General features: G+C 36.7%; 1 protein-coding gene across 3 annotated transcripts; it reads left to right on the forward strand.

The window, feature by feature from the left end:
- The first annotated feature begins 685 nt into the window (after positions 1–685).
- LOC122052421 lies at positions 686–9,772 on the forward strand. 3 transcript variants are annotated; one of them, XR_006132001.1, is made up of 3 exons: positions 686–1,824; positions 2,075–2,141; positions 9,649–9,772. XR_006132001.1 is itself a non-coding variant. In XM_042613920.1 (3 exons), the coding sequence occupies exons 1-2, from the start codon at positions 881–883 to the stop codon at positions 1,790–1,792; spliced, it is 837 nt and encodes a 278-aa protein (XP_042469854.1). In that variant the 5' UTR covers positions 686–880; the 3' UTR covers positions 1,793–1,824; positions 2,075–2,303. The 3 variants fall into 3 exon arrangements, 2 of the variants coding, with proteins under 2 accessions (XP_042469854.1, XP_042469853.1); XM_042613920.1 differs by lacking the exon at positions 9,649–9,772 and having other exon boundaries at positions 686–1,181; positions 1,257–1,824; positions 2,075–2,303; XM_042613919.1 differs by lacking the exon at positions 9,649–9,772 and having other exon boundaries at positions 2,075–2,303.
- Positions 9,773–21,187: the final 11,415 nt, after the last annotated feature.

A 21,187-nucleotide genomic window follows, 5' to 3' on the forward strand; every position in this document is an offset into this window, starting at 1 on the left:
TTTAAAATTCAATATATTTTCATGGATATAATTACTTTTTATTTTTAAAATTTAAGACTTATTCTCTTAATCCGATCATGTTAATTTGTTTTTTTAAGAATGAAATTAGCTAAATAATTGAATTCCCCATTAAATTAATTTTATAGAAATAATTTAAATAAGGGGAAACAAATCCTTTTAAGATGATTCTAAAAACTAAGAGCATTCGTTTGATTTTTTTTTTCCCTTTATTTGCTAAACTTAAATTATAAGACAAAGTCTTATGAATCTAATATTCCTCTTACTTGTTTAAAATAATAAAAAATTTAGTCCACATTTAAAAAAAAAAAAAGATTTAACGCCCACTTTAATTTAAAAAATATATTTAGATAGTTTTTGCTCATTCAAATCTAATTAAATTTACCTAATTCAGAATCACAAAAGGTTAACTCTTAAAAAATAAAAAATACATTTGTAATAATTTTAATCAAAATGGTTCAGTAATTCAAAGCAAATCATTTTAATTCAATATTTTTTAATCAAATAGTATTTTTATTCATAAAAATTATAATCTTAAAAATTTGGAAAAGGGCTTTTAATGAGCAATTAATGTTTTTTTTTTCAAAAATTAAAATACAGTTACGAATTTGTTTATGGGGAAAAAAGACGTATATTTCTAGGGGAAACGGGTTGGCCCAGAGAGCCGTTTGATGAGAGAAGCCCAAACCCTAAATTAGAGTCGAAAAGGTCGGAGAAGAAAGGTTCATGAACTCAACCGCTTCTTCGATCTCGGGGAAGACGAAGAAGAAACCCTAGTCCTTGGCATCGCAGGTTCGCACCTGATCTGCGTCCTCCGTTATTTTAGGGCTTCAACATCGTCGATCGTGATGACACGGCGGCCATGACGACGACGGCGGAGACGAAGAGGAACAACCCGCCCGCCGGGTGCGACGACGACATCTGCGGCGTTCGAGATACCTGGTTGCTCCACCACATTCGTCACCGTACCGTATTCCGCCGCCTCTGCACTAACTGCGTCCTTCGCTACCACCCTGGCTGCTTCTGCGCTTCCTGCTTTGATCTCCTCCTCGACGGAGGTGGCTGCCCTGTCGTCCGATGCTCCCGGTGCCCCTCCGTATCCCACGCAGCCTGCCTTCCCGACCCAGCTGGCCCCTTCTTCTGCTCCATCTGTTCCGATGCAGGTAGCTCTGCCACTTATTTCCCTCTCAGGGCAGAGAAATCGCTGGATATCAAGTCGGCTAAAGTTCTTCTTGCAGCCGCCCAGTTGGCGGCAGCATCAATGAGTCGAGCGGCATCGTCTGCCAAAGCAGATGCTGATAGAAAGGTGAAGGAAGCAGCGATTGCAAGGAAGAGAGCGAGGGAAGCACTTGAGAGGGTCACCTTTCTGTCCAAGTCTGAGAAGGAGAAGAAGAAAAGTGAAGCTGATCTAACTGCTTCATTGAGTTCTAAGCCTGAAGTTGTGGATCATAAGAAAAAGATGCCAAAGTTGAACAACACAGTAGCCACCATGGTAGCAAAGATTCCGAACAGGGAGAGGGATCGATGGATGAGGTTTCAGGAGCCGATTAGGGTGGTCCAGAAGCAAGTCCAGGTCAATGCAGAAGGTAAGAACAATCTGGATTTTATGGTTGAGATGCAAAGCCATGCAAAGAATGTTGAGGCAGAACGGAGATTGATCAGCGCGTCACATGCACCCAACGCTCTGGGTCAAATGGAGAGGGATGAAAGGGGAGCCCTCAAACGTTCTCAAGGCGGACATGTTAACGATGATGTAGTTGTTGGTATTTGCTGACAATTCTCCTAGGACTTGTGAATCAACTCAAGGTGAATATATTAGTATCTTTATGCTTCAATGTTCTACGTTATTATGACACCTCATAAAATTTTAGTTTTGATTGTCTTTATAGTTTTCAGCTTTGACATAATCATTTCTTTCGAACTAGGGTTTGATTAGTAAGCCTCATAGTTTTTGGTCTTAGTATCAGAACATTGAGGGTTTTTCATGTGTTAGAAGGGTGCTTCTGTTGCCTCTTCCTTGAAGCGCTTGACATTGAATTGTTGTGAACTGGTGCAGATACATGAGGGACAAAGAGATACTATGAAGCTGTCAAAGCTAGTGACATACAATGAATCTGTCAAAGGTAGCCACTTAGTACCTATATTATGCAGTTTGAAGATGATTGGTGGATTGTGTACTTTAGATAGCATGATTGATGTTCATTTGCTGTTATTGGAAATTGTTTAGCACATTTTGTCCGTACTTCAACTAATTTCTCTTCAATGAAATGTCTTTATTGTGTCTACTGCACCTTCATTATATGTGTAGTTTTGAACTGCCTACCTCTTGTTAAAAATTTTTGTTTCGTCTTTATTTTCACTTCGTATAATGTTCTAACTCTTATCTTTCCATTGATTAATGCCTAGACAAGCTTCATGGATGGATATCATACTTTTACTTGCTTTTCTTTGCTTTAAAGAACCTATTTAACATTCAAGATTTAATAATCTACAATAATATTCATAATAAATGCGTGGATATCAAACCATTTTCAACCTTTTTTTGGTGCTTTGTGGTACTATCTTTGATTGACACTTGCACATTGACTTTTAGATGTGGTACATTTTGAGATAGGGTTGTAAATGAATCAAATGTTTGTGAGTAAGTTTGGGGCTCGGCGAGCAAGCTTAGTGTTTGGTTTGGTAAGATCTTGTTTATGTTCATTCAATATACAAAATTAAATGAACAGCCTTGAACAACTCATTAAACTAAATGAACAAGCTTGATCACGTGTTTAATTTGTTAATGTTCAAAACAGAGTGTGAATTGTTTGTAAACAATGTTCATGATCAATGCTGACCAACAAAGTTTGTGAACCATATTAATCAACAAATCTCTTATCAAACTTGTAAATAAAAAAAATCTCTCAAAACGAGCTCACTAACTAACAAAACAAGGTTCAAAATATAAAAGTTTTAAAGAACCCAACAAGTTCTATTTGAAAGTTCAATAACATCTTAACAAACCAAGCTCAATCTTGTAAATAAATGAAGCCGAGTTTGAACAACTGTTTAACGACTTGGTTTATTTTAGGCTTGGCTCCGCTTAGCTACCCCTATCAAACAAGTTTGAATAACACAAAATTCGGCTCGGCTTGATTACAACAATATGTAGATGAAAAATTGTATTGAAAATTTTAAAATATCCAACTTTTGATGCCAAATCACCAAGAATCAATCAATAAACTCAATCAATAAACTAAAGCAGAAGCATACCTGAATCCATCATGTTTAAATCTTTTAGATCTATATGTTTTCTTGGAGAGTCCTTTCTGACAATGAAATTCAAAAAGGAATTCGAACTTCACCTCATGATTCGGGGACTATAATCGATTGACATAGATAATTTCATTGTTATTTTTTGGTATTTCTATTTTAGTCCATCATAAAATCAGAAATTATCCTTTAGTCTCTACACATTAAAGGTACACCTCCTATTAGTTGCATTGAAGCCCATATGACCCAAAACCTTATTAGATCACCTTTAATTGGGCCCACACTTATTTGGCAGTCCGTGATACATAATTATTCACATATAAACTTAGTTTTAAATAATGATTCAACAATCTCCCACCTTTCTATGCGCAATGTTATAAATATTATTGTCCCCTCGGATGGGTTTAGTGGCTAGCGCATGAGGTGTTGCCACCATGAGGTTTGGGGTTCGAATCTCGGCAAAACCGAGATAAATGTCTCCCTTATGTGCTAGTCACTATTCCAAAGGCTAGTAGCCGTCTGTGATTTACCTCCTCCGTGTTGGCCCTGGGACGGGTTGGCGGAGGCGTTGGGGGCGAGCGTATTCGTCTTTTGCCACCATGTTATAAATATTATTGACTATTCCATGCAACGAAAGGGAATAACCCACAAATATCCCTATGTATAAGTTTTAAGATATTCAAGTCGGTTGGCTTCAAATCTCCTTTTATTGGTTTGTTTTTCCTTTATACAGTTAACACAGATATCAAAATCTGTAAAATCTTAAGCACAAGTCTCTGTATTCACCTTTTAGAAATGGACCCAATCTCTTGTTCAATAATGCAACTGAATTCTTACAGGTTAATTTTCTTTTAGTGTCTCGTGAACTTGGTTAATTTTCTTTTAGTGTCTTGTGAACTTAATTGTAGGGATTCACTAAATGAAGCAATTGCATCCATTGAATAAAGATTATCAGAATTTGATAAAGAACCAGAATGAACCAAACCAGGATCAACCAAATTGAAATCACAATTTGAAATTTCTATTGTCAAATGAACAAGAAAAACAAGATTTGTCCAGAGTAGAAATGAAAAAATAAATTCAGTCGAAAACATGGTACAATAAATGTTTCATCCAAATCCAAATAAAATCCCATCATTAACACTAATCATAATTTCCATATTGACTCAACTGAAACATCTTACCATTGCCCACATTGATGAATCTTTTAGTGTGATTTGGCTTTCTACAATTCAAGCAACCTTGCATAGTCCCACCAAGTTGTTGCACCAGAATCTATCCACTATATGTGTTGGGGAACTGGAGTTAAATTAACCTCAGAACAAACTAAAATAAGAAGCATACCTTTCTTAGTATGCCAAGTGTGAGAATTGGTGCGATGCTTCTTTGATGCTCTTCAACACCACAAAAGTAACAACCACACCCTCCCACTCAATTTCTTTTGTTGTTTCCTTTGGGAGTGTTGCATGTGAGGCTTCCTTATTTTTTTTCCTTTTCTTTCCTTTGTCTTTTGAGGCGAGGCCAAACAATCACTTTCTATCTTATCTTACTTCAACCTTTCCTCTTTCTAAATATAGTATGATATGAGCTCATTTAGGGACCAAGTCTCTTTTTGACATTTGTAGCTTAACTTAAATTTAATGAAGAGATATCTGATGCATGAACAAGTCCTCAGAGAGGCCAAGCTGTGAATGAGACATTTCCATAATGAACTCCTTATATTACCTTTACTTTTATTACTTATTGAAATTAGATTTGCCAAGAGTGCACTAATTCAACCTTTTGAGTATTGGCAAATCTTTTTTCAATATCTTTAAGAAAATCTTTAGCCGTAGTAATGTCATTAGACATTGTGCCCCTAAAAGTAGTTCATTCAAATATTTAGCATAAATCATAATTATAAGATTACACATATAGCATTCACCTTTCTGTCCAAGTCTGAGAAGGAGAAGAAGAAATCTACATGGGTATTAAACTAATGATTCATAGCATAAAACTTTGGAAAAGAGTAATAAAAAAAAAATTAAGGAAGGGGACCACAGTGACTAAAAATTAATTTGGGTTAATGTTTGGAAGGTCAATAATAAAAGCTATACATTTTCAACTAATTGAAAAGTATCGTGTTAAAAATAAGATTTACACATGGTATTCATTGACTTAGAAAAATCTTATGATTGAATCCCAAGAGAAATTATATGGAGAATTCTAGAAAGAGAAGTATTAGTGTAACATATATTGAACTAATTAAGAATATATGCGAGGATGTAACGACTAGAGTGAAGACTTAAGGTGGATTAACTAAATCATTTCTAATAAAGATAGGATTACATCAAGGACAAACTCTAAGTCCCTATCTTTTTACGCTAATTATGGACGAACTCATTGGACACATTCAATACACAATATTATAGTGTATATTATTGTTTTGGTAGATGAGACACGTGAATGAGTAAATGCTAAACTAAGATCTTAGTGAAAAATACTAGAAGTAAAAGGTTTTAGGCTTAGCAAAGTAAAGACGGAATATATGAAATTTAAGTTTAGCAATATTAGATGCAATGAGATAATTGTTAGGATAGTAGATGACGAGTTATTTGGAACGGAGAACTTTAAGTATTTATAATCATTTTTACAAAATGATAGAGAAATTGAGAGAGATGTCTTACATAGAATACAAGCACGATGGTTGAAATGGAGAAAAGTGACGAGTGTTTTATGTGATCGTAAAGTACCTCTAAAATTTAAAAGAAAGTTCTACAAAATGGTCATTAGACTTGCTATATTATATGATACTAAATATTGTGTTCTGACTCGAGCATATAAGCAAAAGATGAGAGTTGTAGAGATGAAGATGTTAAGGTGGATGCGTGGACTTACGAGGAGGGACAAAATAAGAAATTAGTGCATTAGAGATAAAGTTGGAGTTGCATCTATTGAGGGAAAACTTCGAGAGACACGCTTAAGATGATACGGACATGCACTTCATGATCAATAGGTGATATGAAACAATGACAAATACGCACATCAAATGAGGAAGATCAAAAAAGATTTGTTTAGGAACAATAAAACAAGATAAAGTTTAGGGTATAGAGCCTAATGACGTAAAATGATCGATATAGTTGACCCTAGCTAGTGGGATAAAGCTTGCTTGTTATTGTATGATGCGCAAAAATAGAATTACTAAAAGATAACAATGAAATTATATATATGATGTTGTTATTTGGCAAAAGGTCATATGTTGGCCACGGGCGCCCCTACAAGGCCGGCCCACAACCATCTGTTGAGAGATAAATCAGGAAACTGAGCAGGCTACCACATGGGAGGGTATTTCTCCCGGTTTCGTTGGGAATCGATCCTTGCTTGATTTGACAATTCTATCACGTGATGACCAACTCAGCCAAGCCCGGGGGCTATATGATGCGGTTATTGTCTCTAGATCTTCTTGTATTTTCTAAATCCCATTATCAGAAATAGATCCAAGGAGAAACTAAAGGACACTCCACAAAATGTGTAGATTTGGAAGATTAGACATACATTCTTGGAGATCTAAACATCATCGATTTAGGTATGCGTCCGCTTTAGTTTATTGATTGATTCTTGGTGATTTGGTAAGAAAGTTTCTAGAATATTTTAATACTTTTTATAAAGTTTCCCCCCTACAATAAGAGCCAAAAACAAAATACTTGATGGGGACTAAACCTGTAATTGGTATAGTTATTATTTATCTCTAACAACTCATAACACATTATTAACTCTAATAACTATATATATATATATATATATATATATATATATATATTACCCTAAGGACCTCACCGCGCACACCCCATGCAAACCTCAAATATTTTTTCTATGTAAAAATTTTTTGTGCTTAATACTATAACTCAACCTCTAAATTCTAAAGGTAAAATTTTATTTGCATAACCAAAAACTTAAAAAAAAAAACAATGAGGTACTGACGTAAGTCTAGAAGTACGGTCCGGAGCATAAAAGATTATATATATATTCTGTTATGTTGTGCCCCCCTTATGCGCCTCTGCTTCATGATTGTGGGGGATGTTTGATGTGGCAGTTGGGTTGGACCCCAGTGGTGTGCCCCCTCTCAGTCGCGTAGCGGAGGCGCGGAAGGGGAGCATGCAACATAATGCTACTATATATTAAAGTTCTAAAATTCACTAGGTGCTAATCGGTTTTAGACCAGCGCCTAAGCCACCTAGGCATCGTTAAGCGGATTCCACGGTATCAACATAAATTACATAATCTCTTGATTAGTTAATTGTAATAACCTAAAAAGAGATTTAAGAATAAAATCAGTAACTTTGAAAGCTATGTGATTTAATTATCTGATTCATCTTATCCACCATTTTTTTCATAATTTTATTAAACCTTCGATATTTAACAAGTAAAAGACCTAAATCACTTTGAAATTTATTTTTATCTCAAACTCCAATATTATCAGTAAAAAAAATAACAGACCAACAAGATGCTTAAACATAAACATATTTTCTTTTCATTAAGCAAAAAAAAAAAAAACAAAAATGGCAAACTCACGTATACATGCAAGTATCAAAATTAAAACAAATTACCTTTTAATTTCAATGAATATTGCGAGTGTATGATGAAATAACGTTCCAAAGGATGAGGCTTTGATCAACCTTCAATTTAATACCTTCCAAGTCACTTAGTTGAGGAAAGATCATACAACAATTTTTTTTTCAAATTGATCTCTCTGGCCTTTTAACTCTCTCTGATTTCTTCAAAATGTGACCTTCATCATTAACTCTGATTTCTTCAGTTCTGGTTACTCAGTACGATAAAGATGAAGTTTGGGCAAGCCAACAAATTGATTTTCTTGTTCGACCAAAGTTTAGGACTTATAAAACATAAGCCCAACATAAAAAAAAAAAACTACATTTTAGTTTTGTTTTAATTAGGTTTTAAATTTAAAAACCTAAATTAAAAGAAAAAAATCATGAAAACTCTGCATTATTTACGCGGCGCCTAGATGATTTGTGATTCGATCGATTAGTCGACACCTAGGGCCACCTAATCCTGCCTAGGCGCAAAGGTTGTCTAGGCTGGCCGACTAGCATGTTTTCGGTGTGACTGGCTGACGCCTAGGTGGTTGCCTAGATAGATTTTTAGAACACTATATATATATATATATATAAGGGCAAGCCAGTGCACGAAGCTCCTGCCATACGGGGTCCCGGGGAAGGATCCATTGTACGCAGTCTTACCTTGCTTTTTGCAAGAGGTTGTTTCCATTATTCAAACCCGTGATCTTTTAGTCACATGGCAATAATTTTACCGTTGCGCCAAGGCTCCCCTTCACTATATATAACTATGCTAGAAACTTTATGGCCATGCTAGAAACTATATATATATATATATATATATATATATATATATATATAATGGTCAGTATACAAATAACCATGCTAGAAACTTTATGGCGAGGGCAAACAAAAAAAATTTAACAAGATTTGGGAAAGAAAGAAAGAAGTCATTCTATTTTACTGTATCCATTTTACCATGCTGGATGAGCTATCATACTCATGGATCAAGCCTCAAAACAAGGCTGGACCTCTACTTCTGTATTGTCTACATTAGTGTAACTTAAACTGACTGGATTACCAGTTGATTTGGCAAAACAAATGTAGCAGTTAAGATAAAGCATAACATTTAAATTGTCATACCATCATGTCTAGTATAAAAAACATAATTCTAGCTACTCTAGTTTTTGTTGCTTGAAGATAATTTGTTTTCAGTATCAATTGTGTGTAGTTGTTGTTGTCGACTTATTTGAATTTCTTCTTGCAAGAACGCTACATCCATGTCTATGGAAAGCCATTTCAAGTGAGGATTTCCTTTTATTTGAAATGATCACATGTATTAAATATTGGTCTGAAGTTTAGTATAGTTTTATTGTTTGCCTTATTGGCTCAGGATTGCTCTTTTGCCACTGGCCAACTTTATCAGGTGGCTGGCCAGTTTTAAAGAAAACAAATATTATCCTTGTCTAATCGCTGGCTGCTTCTCACGATCAATTTTTCATTTTCTGCATGCATTGTTCCTATTGACCAATTGTAAATAGAAAGTATTCGCATTTCTGGAGACATTTACTTCATTCTGTGTTCCAATGGCTGTCTATGAAATGCTAACTTGCCTCTTTTACAAAACAGAAACTGGTTGATCGCTGACTAGTTATGAATTCATTGCATGGTACATTTGTTTATGTAACACAGATCACCAAAGTATGCTTATGGAGTTGATTGGTTTTTTTTTAATGAGTTGAGGAAATAAAGATTTTGTTTGATGTTATTTCCCAAATGATTCTTTCCTTGCTGTCTGAAAGAGCAGTTGTGTTTACAGCCAATGACTCCAGTGGCGAAAGGGGATGTTCTCACCCTCAGCCTCTCCACGCCTGCCCAAGGCATTCAGAAACGAGATAATTCATGGCACTCGAGTGATATTTTTTTAGACGGGAGAAATTTTATTTCCCAAGGAATTGTTGTCTCATAGATTCGAGCCATACTCTTTTTGTGATAATTTATCAATAATTTATCATCCAAGATCAACTTGATTATGTCCACTCTCTGATCCGCACAGTTCGGTCCGTAGCATATAAAATATATATAATTTCAAAGCTCGCCGATTGAGAGGGAAAGGACAACAAAAGTAAAAAATTAAAAAAATTTATCTTATGTTGCTCATCTTCTGAGCATCAAATAAATAAATATATCATTTTTATTTTTGAGTGTGTACGGATCTCTATGTTCATTAGATTTAAAGTAGGCTAGTTATTTTTCTGACTGTTTTTTTGAGAAGTTGAGGATTTGTAATTATGAAATTTTACTATTGATTTATCATGTTTATCTTTATAGATTATGGATTCTCTTGGTTGTAGTGTTTGTGGGTAAAATTTAGATCTAGGTTAAAATTCCAGTCTAATCCAGTAAGTCAGATGAAAAGTTTTTGGGTTTGATGAAATAGAATCCCCTTGTCGTGAGGGTTTCTATTATATTATTAATTTGTACTTTGAAACTGTTGTTTATGCTAGTTATTGTTTTTCCGAGAAAGATTATGTCTATTTGAATATTATGTTTCTGAAAATCGTCATATCCCCTGGCTTGAACAGAAATTTTAATATGGTCAATAAAGTCTGGAATGGTCATATTAAAATTGGGATAAAAATACGTAATTTCTAGATTATATTCATATCTACTTCTATAAGTCCAATAACTGCTTTGTCATTGTCAGAGAACCTTGAGTCATATAGTACTAAAAAGACTTTAGCTCCTATGCTTTTTCGAGTAAGTCGTTTGAGGCCAAACATAATAAGTCCTAGGTGAATATAATTATGTTTTCTTCGTAAGAGTAGTCTAGTTGATTCTTTATTCATAAGGTTAAATCTTTCTTCTCCTCCATCTGGTAGGTGTAATGATTGGGTTCTATGATGTCTATAAAGTGAAGTGAAAAAGGATAACAACCCTTGATGATATAATCGTTTTGGGTTTAGTGTATTTAATTGTTCATAAGAGAAAATGTCTAAGTTTTGGTCTATATCTATAAGTTCTTCTAATTGATAGGTAGCCTGAGTGCTTGTAGATTTTCTGGATATCATAGAGAGATTCTTTTGAGGTCTTAGTATATGTGAGGAACCAGAAAAACTTTCAACTTGTGTTTTAGTTTGTAGAGCTATTAGAAGGTGAATATTGTATTTTTAAGAATTTATATGTGGTAGGTGGGTGTTTAGTAATAGTTTTTCCTAGGGAAAGTTTACTAAGATCTTTATTTATATTTTCTAATGTTTGCTTTAGATCCTGTGTCTGAGTGTTTTTATGTATGTGATTTTTCAAAGTAAGAATTTGATTTTCTAAGACTGTAAGTCTATAATGCAAAGAAGTAAGTAAGGCTAGGATCGTGTTATTTTATTGTACTAGAATTTGGTCTCCTGGCTTACTAAGGCAGAATTGTTTAGCCTATGTCTTTGGATTTAGCAAATTGTTGGGAATAGTCTAAAGCTTCATCGTAATGGGAATTAGAAAATTTGAGCTTGTTCATAAACTAGTCCGAAGAGAATCTTAAGGTTCTGATACCATTTATACTCTTTTTTTTTAGGGTCTTCTAGTGAGCCTCACATGTAAAAGAACTATAAGAAAATCAAATGCCCCGGCTATGTAGGATGATGGCTGCTTAATAGCCTTCCTGAGCTAGCACATGTCTTATTTTGGTTTACTTTCTTTTACGATTACTGTTCACCTTTGAGTTACTTAGATAAGGACTGAAAAAATATGGAAGAGAGAAATGAAATAAGAGTACGTTTTATTAAGCCAGGTATTTTACAGATGCATACATGGTTTAAACAACAGAACTATCAGACATGGTTTAAACAGCAGAAATATCTTACAGATTGACAAGCAAACTTAAGGAAACTTAAGCAAACTCTTACATATTGAAACAGAAATAGTTAAAAGACATTACATACTGAAATTGACTTATTTTACATACTTACAGATAGAAAAGAAGGGCTTTGAGAGGGAACTGGAGAGGGAGGTTGAGAGAGTGTGAGGAGGCAAAGAGGGAGAGAAAGTTGCGCGTAGTGGATACCTTGGGAGGCAGAGGAAGATGGCCTTTTATAGGCAAGAGTGGAGAGATGTCTTCGGGAGGAAGGAAACATTTGCTTGGGAGTGAAGGAAAGCATCTTGGAAAGTAAGACAGGTGGAAGGAAGGTGTTGTTTAGGGTTAAAGGAAGGCATCTGCAAAAGAGACGGGTGTAAGGTAGTATTGGTTTTAGCGGTGGCACTGTTGAGTAGTGGTGGCACTGTTGAGTATTGTTGTTGTAGTAATGGTGACACTGTTGAGTACGGTTGTTGTCATTCTTAGCTGTCCATCATATTATCAATGTTGTCTTCTCCGATTGAGTCTAAAGATGGTGCTTGTGAGCTGGAAGCTTGGTTTGGTGCTCTGTGTCTGGCTAAGGCAGCTCGATAGACTCTAGCTGAAAGGGCGGAACTTGCTAACCTCTTGTTACTCATTCTCTCTGTCTTCTTCTGGTAATGTTGAAACAGAGTAGTATGTTGTGTAGTAAAGTGAAAAGGGAAAAACCTGGTACCCATATCTTTTGGCCAATAAATTTTTTCAGTGAATGATTCTCCAACCAGGAGATAAGTATCAAGATCTTCAAGTCTGTCCCAGCCCCAATGCGCCCCTTGGACTGAAGCTCTCCAGTGTTTGAGTTGGTCGGAAAAGGAGGGAGGAGCTTCCCAATCACACTCTGGGTCTGTAGGATAGTCTTGTAGCTCGGCTTGGTAACCACCAACTTCATTTACATCAATTTTAACTAAATGTCAGGCTGACTCGATTTTGAGATCCAGCCATTCTGGAGGAGTACTGTCAAATGTGTATACTACAAACGTTTCTTCTTCTTCCAAAGCAATAGAAATAACAGTACCAAGTTTCTTTGGGAAATCTTTAACTGAATCTGGGTCATGAATCCATAATTTATGTAAGAAACCGTAGTCAAGAAGAGTAAAAGGGATAATTTGTCTCCCTTTGTAAGCCGTAGTAATATAGGATTTATAATTCATGTTAGCTCTTCTGAAAGCATAGAGAAGCTAGCATTGACATCCATATTTATCTGATTCTATATAAGGTGGTCCTTTCTTTTGGCATTTAAGCTTTGGGTTGAACTCAGCTTCATATACAATAGTCATTCCTTTAGGAGGTGTTTTGTGAAAAGCTTTTAGGGTTTCACATAATTCGATAAACGTTTGTAAAGTAAATTTTTCAGCTAGACTACGAACATAAGTATGAATGTCCTCAGGAATAGTATTTGGGAAGCCTGCCAGGTGCATCTCAGATGCTATTTGTAAAGCTGTAGTCTTATTTTGTTCTTTAAGTTGAGCCAAAGTTAGGTATTCTGGTCTGATAGGAGTAGTGGTGTGTTCTGTTGAAGGCTCTGCCAGTCTATTCTCAGGAGTATGTTGTACAACTTGAGCATAAGTAAAAGTATTTGTATCAGGGCTAGTAGCTTGTATTAGTGTTGTTTGCAGAGTTGTACTAACAAAGAAATGTGGTCCTAGATGGGCTCTGGCTGTTGTAAAAGCCTCTTTAAGTGAATAATAGCCTTTAAAGTATGGATGTTCTAGGTTTTGAATGGCTAAGTTGGTTTCTTCCCATGTAGAGTATATCCCTGCCTAGGGTCCTGAAAAGACTACGTAACAGGAAAATTTCTTTCTTGCTGGTTTCTGGATAGTAGTAAGAAAATAGTTGGAAAGAGCGTTTATTACTACAATTTTATGTCCAGAGCTTCCTGGAAGTGTAGGGATATGCCAAATATTGTAAATAAGACAATTTTGGATGTGGTCAAGTCTGTCTCTGCCAACAAAGCGAAAATGATCTTCTGGTTGTGTGAATAGTTGTAAATCTTGAGTGCCAAAACGCATGATTTTGGTGGAAAAAGTACGAACTTTCCTTGGTCTGCCCATCCTGTAAGTAGTAAGGACTAAATAAATAAAATGTTAATGTAACAATCTTGATAATGTATATGCTAAAGAATTATTAACCCCTTTAATATGTTCCCATTGTATCTTAAGTCCTTTATTGATTATGGTATCTATAAATTTTAACCAACGCTTTATACTGAGACCTTTTCTGACTGTTTTAGTTTGTTGACCATATTTGACTATGGCTTCGTAGTCTGTTCTAATAAGGATTTCTGGTTTGTTACAAATAAATAGTCTAAAAGCTTCTAAGCGGTAAATAACAGCTAAAATTTCATAATCTAATGATGCCAAGTGTCCTTTTTCGTGGTATTTTCCAGAGGCATAACGACATAAGGCTTCTGTTGATTTAGGTTCATATTTGGAAGTTTTGCGATATAAGATACCGCCCCAACCAGTCTCACAGTCATCTGTTTCAATAATTAAATAATCTGAGTCAAGAGGTAAAGTTAACTTAGGGATAGTTTTAACCAGTTGTTTGATTTGTTGAACTAAAGCAATATCTTATTGGTTGAAATGTTTTTGTCCAGTCAAAGATGTCTTATTGTATAAAGGTCCACTAATTTTTCCTATATCTTTTAAATAGGGTCTTGCATAATTTAGAAGACCTAGAAATGCTCTTAAAGTCTTAGTATCTTCCATTTTGTCTAGAAAGGCCAGAATTTTAGCTGAAATATGAGGTTGTAAGGTGATTTGTCCTTGGCCTATTTCAGCCCCTAAGAATTTAACATGTGTGACAACTAGTTTCATTTTCTTTCGTGAAATAATCAAACCATGTTTTTCAAATAGATTGAAGATTGTGTGTAAATGAGCATAGTATTCTTGTTTAGTTTTGGAAAAGACTAAAATATCATCTATGTAGACACAGGTGAAGTGAGCAACATTTCTAAAAATATCATCCATTTTTTGTTAAAATATTTGAGGAGCTGTTTTAAGACCAAAAGGCATAACAAGCCACTCAAAGTAGCCTTCAGGACAGGAAAAAGTCGTCCATTCTATAGAGTCTGGGTGCATCCTTACCTGCCAGAAACATGATTTCATATCGAACTTTGAGTACCATTTAGAATGTTGTATTTTATTCAGAAGTTGGTCTTTATATGGTATTTTGTAGTCATCCTCCTGGCAGTTATCATTTAGCCTTTTGTAATTAAATAGCATTCGGGATTGACCTCGTTTTTGCTCAGCTCCTTTATTTACTATAAAAGATGGGCTTCTATGTCTGGAGGTAGATCTCTGAATGACTCCTAAGTGTAGTAATTGTTGAATATGTGTTTTGCATCTTCAGTTTCCCAATTTGTGTATCTTAAGTCTTGGGCCTTAATAGTTAGGTCAGGGTTAATGATTGCTAATTTACAATAAATTTTATCCCGCTCCCAGTATTTAGTTGGGTTGTCGCTAATAATTTCTAGTTTTTCTAGTCGAGATATAAGAGAGTCTATATCTGGCTGATGGGCGTTGATAGTTTGAAGCAATTGTTTAGGGAGAAGTAAATCATTAGGAATATCTCAGAAGGAAAGATCATTTAGTAGGCTTGTCTAGCCAAGTAAGTCTAGTTTTCCTGATATTCAAAAAAGGCAAGGTCACAGGATGACATGAGAGGTGTCTGTTTGCATGTCCCTTTTATAGTACGCTGGCAAGTAGTGTCCGTATACTGGGTTCGGGTTTTTGTTGTCTGTGATAAAGCTATTAAAGACTTAACTACAGAGGGGTAATCTGACACAATAGGTGCAACTATTGAATTAGAGAAGAATAGAGCATAAGCCTTTGTAAGTAAAAAGACCTTCTCTGGTGATATGAGAAAATTTAGTCCCAGGATAAGGTGGATATTCTGATGTAGTAACGGTTTAACCTATAATTTGGAGAGAGTTTGGGGAGCACTATAGGTACCATAGTTATTATAAAATTTTATATGTATGTTTGTGACAAATTGGGTACTAGTAAGTTGTTGGCCATCAAATTGTGTACTAATTAAAGGTTGTGATGAAGTTTTGATCAAATTTTTAGGTAAAATAGACAGAAGTGTAGCCTCATCTATAGTAAAATTAGTGGCTCCACTATCTAAGAAGGCTTGTAATGTAAATTCATGGCCATGTATATTTACTAAGCATTTTACCCTAACATCAAGAGTTCTATTTGTATTACAAATACTAGGGGTTTTTAAAAAACCAAATCAATGTTTGGTGAATCTATTATTTGTAAACTTTTACCCTTGTTAGGTGGTGGCAACTCCTGTGATATCAGTTCTTCTATTTGGTTTGTTATTATATCCATATGAGTTTTTAGTTGGTTTATTCTGGTTTCTAACGTTGATACTCTTGTTTCTAAAAGGATATTTCTAGTACTGCTTTTAGTGGGTTGTGTTATTGGGATTAGAACATTAAAATAGTTCTGAAGACAAAGATTACAAGTCTGTTTTTTACAGTTTATACAGGTACCTCTTTTATCAATGGCTGGATAATAACTACACCAATAGCAAGGTATATTATCTGTTCTTGTTTTTAATTTCCAATCATGTGTACAATTAGAGTCGCTTAAATTTGTAGTTAGTTGTGTAAGCATTAAATTTGTATCTATAAGAGGAAAGTCATCCCATAATTCTTGTTCTAGGTTTATTGATTTGTAGTCAAAATCTGTATAATATGGAGGTTGTAGAAAGAAATTTACTAGACTATAGTCTGAAGAGGGGAAACTTTCTTCCATGTCATCTACGGAAATAATAGAGTAGATGGAAGATGTGTCCGAGACGTCTGATTGAATTCTACTAAATCTAAATTTGTGCAGGCAGAAGACAAATGTCCTGGTTCATTACAAGCAAAACAAGTAATAGTGTTAGTATAAGTTTTCTTTGGTTTGTATTTTCTGACATGTTTTTCTTTATTTAAATATGGTTTCGTTTCTCAACTTTTCCGAACATAATATGTTTTTCTTGGTCTGACATTTTTATTTTTAGCTGGTTGTGTAGTTGCTTTAGTATTTCGATAATGCTTTTATTTTTGTTTAGGTATCATTGAACCATACCGTTGGGGGGTATATATTTAAATAAAAAACCCATATTGTTGGTTTTTAAATTATTTTTGAATATGGATATAAGTCCATTTTTCTTTTAATATAGAAATTATGTGTTGTATACGTATTCCTATATTGTCATATTATGGTGCTACTTTCATGTCTGTCCAGGCCTTGTGTATTTCCTTTCCTAATCCCTTGGAAGTTTATTAAATAATTGTTCTCCTAATTCTGGGTTACAGTAATTTCCTGATACTACTGTTAAGGCAAGTAAGTCATTGCAAAAAGGTTTAATTCAATTCCAATTAAAAAGTTGTAATTGTTCTAAATCTTAGCTTCTTTTTGTCTAATATCTAATCCGGTATTAGCATCTCTTGCTGTAAAAAGTCTGTGGATAGTATAACAAAAATTAAGTATATTATTACCTTGTGAAGCAATCCTAGTTATTTCTTCAAGATGAGTAGTTTTATAAGATTCCCATGCTGCTCTAGCTATATCACCTAAATAATTTTCTCCTACTCTTATCATAACTTCACCAGATTCTATATCTAATTCATGTTTTGCCTGGTAGTCTCTTTTGACAGAGACTATCCATTGTTCTAAATAAGTGTCATACATATGTGGGTCGTCACATTCTCCTATATTAAGTAAAACTGAATTCTTTCCAAAGTATATAATAAGTTTAATAGCCGTTTTTTCATTGTCAGAGAACCTTGAGTCATATAGTACTAAAAAGACTTTAGCTCCTATGCTTTTTCGAGTAAGTCCTCTGAGGCCAAACACAATAAGTCTTAGGTGAATATAGTTATGTTTTCTTTGTAAGAGGAGTCTAGCTGATTCTTCATTCATAAGGTTAAATCTTTCTTCTCCCCCATCAGGTAGGTGAAATGGTTGGGTTCTATTGTCACGCCCCAGAGGAGTCCCTGTCCGAGAAAATTTCGGCAGCATCTCCCCTATACGGTGGACAATCTGAAACTTTTCTACATCTCACAAATACCTCAGCCACAGGCGGCTGGAATAATAACAACAAAATAAAACATCACCACACAGTTATATATAATCTATTCAGCCTCTGGCTGTCACAACCACGCAGTTAAGATAATTAAACAGTAAAATAATACTCTGACTCGAAATCCACCCTACTCCACTACACTCGTAAAGCTCAAATCCGACGAACTCACCTCTTCTGCCATCCAGGCAGGCATGTAGTAGAATAAAAACCAAATCCAAATCCATCGATATAATAAAATCTATACCATGTCCATAAGTAAATAAATCCAGAACATAACAAGTTCAAACAGTCTAGAACAGAAAAGGGAACCAAACGAAAACTAATCACATCCTCGAGGTCTGCAGGGACCAGCAACTGGAACTCTCTCCTGACAGCATCAACCTGAAAATATCAACAATGGAGGCGGGGTGAGTCCAACACTCAGCAGGTACAATTGATATGCAAAGTAAAGAAACAACACCTAGCACTAATCATGCGTACAGTCTCCTGTACTAACCAGGTCCTGAGTATAAGGTCAAACAGTCCGAGGGATAAGGAAATCCTGTATGCATGTCAAACATAGGTATCCAAACAATATGCAGCATATAAATGCAGCAAACACAAACACAAGCAATAAATGCATCATGCATATGATGCCAATGATGCGTCCTGGTCACCCCTGACGCCAGTCGATCATCTCATACAAAAGTGAGGCCGAGTGGGTAGGGCTGTGACAACCGTGCACTCTGTCGTCACTACTCCTGATGAGTGACCGAGTGGACGGGATGCTGTCGGAGTACACCTATCCTCCTACCCCAAATCATAAATGGGGGAGCGCAATGCTCTCATCTCCCGGTACTCAAAGACGGGGAGGAATCCCTGCCAGATAACACGTTGTGTCACACTACCCATGAGCGGACCAACGGTGCCTAACAGAGTCCCTGCTGCAACACACTCAGCCTGAATCGACCACTAACCCATGAGTGGTGGTGTGTGCAGATCCATGTAACTGGCGATGTGCTCAACAATAATGGAGCGGACTATCGCACAGCATGCAATCATGCAAATGGTGCATGACACTAACCATAAAAACATCCTGACCTAATCCATATATATAGAAAAGTGCACCCTAGGTCAACGAATCATATCGAACAAAGGTACACAGAAGGTACAAAAAACCTAGGTCCTGAACATGGTGAAGCATGGTATATCACTACCCCTATAAGCATGTATAAACAAATAAAGTATAAATGGGATGCAAATCAAGCAATCAATCAATCATGCATCAGATATTGGGTAGTGACTAACCGAAACAAATAAAGGACATAATTAATGCAATATGTTAATTTCATTACTAAGCATATTAAAGACAAAAAGTCAAAAGTACCCGCCTCCAATAGAAAAGTCTAGTTGGATCCAAATCGGACGTCGAGATACTCGTCTCGCGTCAAAGTCCTGAAATATCAAACATAATATCTAGTTTAGCTCATTTCCATCATACAACAATTAGCTAAACTAAATTCTAATCCAATTAAGACGTCCTAAATTGAACCCAACTAATCAATCCAACGTAATTAACAAACCCTAATCAACACATAATCTTCTACTACAAAACATATCAAATTCCTACCCCTTACCTAAATTCACAACCGTGATTGCTACTGGATCAAGGGCTGCTGAATAGGGTTGCTGTCGGAAATCAACAAACCACAGCGAAACCCTGCTGGAAATCTTCCTTTCCCCACTGTCAGATTAAGATGTGTACATCATAAATCAAAAATCCTAATACAGAACACAATTCCTTACCTAAACTCGCAACCGATGTTGATCCACAACTAGGGACAGTGCTGCCGGCGAATAACTACTGCTGGAAACCAAAAAGTTGCCAAAACCCAAGCTTCTGTTGACGCTCAACTGACCAGAAAAAAACCAAAAATAATCAGCGGTGGAACAGCACCTCGAGCATGTGGCTGAGGCTTCGTCAACGACGGCAGCAAGCTTCCTGATGGCCGGCTAGGTCAAGCGACGGCGACAGGGGGTAGGACTCAGACCTCACAGCGACGGCTAGGGCACAGCGCACAGAAGAGGGGTCGGCGATCAGCTGGCGTCGCTGGCTAGCCTCGTGCGGAAAGAAGGCTCGGCGACGGCCGGCGCTGAGAACTCCGCAGCAAGAGGCGACGGCGGCGACTGTGGTGGCGGCGGCGCGTCGCTCAGTGAGGAGGAAAAGAAGGGGGGTCTCGGCGAAGAGGAAGAAGAAAGGCAGAGGAGGAGAAGGAAGGGAATCGGCGAGGAAGAAACCGCCGGCTTCGGTTAGGGCACGGGATCGCGACAGGGAAGAAAAGGGCGCGCGGGTTCGGCGACAAAAGCAAAGGAAAAGAAATAAAGAAATAAAAAGAAAAGGATATATATATATAATCTTTTCCTCGCTTAAATCGGGCAGCCTAAACAGACTTTTCCGAACCCCATTCTTGTTCCTGTTAACTCGTCCATACGAGCTCCGAAAAATTATCAAAAATTTCAGAAAATTCCTTTATTAATATACGCCTATTTTCCGGTATTTTACATTCTCCCCCACTAATAAAAAATTTGGTCCCCAAATTTCGTGATCTACCATCAGCAAGTACTAACAATAGACAGGAAGTATAAATGCTGAACGGTAAACTGAATCACATACCTCAAGTAAAAAGATGGGGATATCGAGCTCGGATCGTATCCTCAAGCTCCCAAGTAGCCTCCTCGTCTGAATGATGCTGCCATCCGACTTTAACCAGCCGGATAGTCTTGTTCCGCAACTGACGCTCTTTCCGGTCGAGTATCCGTACCGGAACCTCCTCATATGTAATGTCAGGCTGAACTGGAACTGGAATATCTGCCAGCACATGCGTCGGATCGGCCACGTATCTCCTCAGCATCGATACGTGAAATACATCGTGAACGCCTGACAAGGACGGTGGTAGTGCCAATCGGTAAGCTACAGCTCCGATCCTCTCCAAGATCTCGAAAGGACCAATGTACCGCGGAGCTAGCTTACCTCTGAGGCCAAATCTCTTCACCCCTTTCGTGGGTGAAACTCGTAGAAATACATGGTCGCCAACAGAGAACTCTAGTGGTCTGCGTCTCCGATCAGCATAACTCTTCTGGCGATCCTACGCCTCTGACATCCTCCGTCTGATAGTACGGACCAACTCTGCATCCTGCTGAACTCTATGAGGTCCCAACAACTGGGCCTCTCCAACCTCATCCCAAAGGACGGGTGTCCGACAAGGTCTACCATACAACGCCTCAAACGGTGCCATCTGGATAGCCGAATGGAAGCTGTTGTTGTAGGCAAACTCTACCAACGGCAGATGGTCCTCCCAACTGCCTCCAAATCCATAACACATGACCTCAACGGGTCCTCTAAAGTCTG

Source organism: Zingiber officinale, chromosome 3A, assembly GCF_018446385.1.
Source record: "Zingiber officinale cultivar Zhangliang chromosome 3A, Zo_v1.1, whole genome shotgun sequence".
NCBI lineage: Eukaryota > Viridiplantae > Streptophyta > Magnoliopsida > Zingiberales > Zingiberaceae > Zingiber > Zingiber officinale.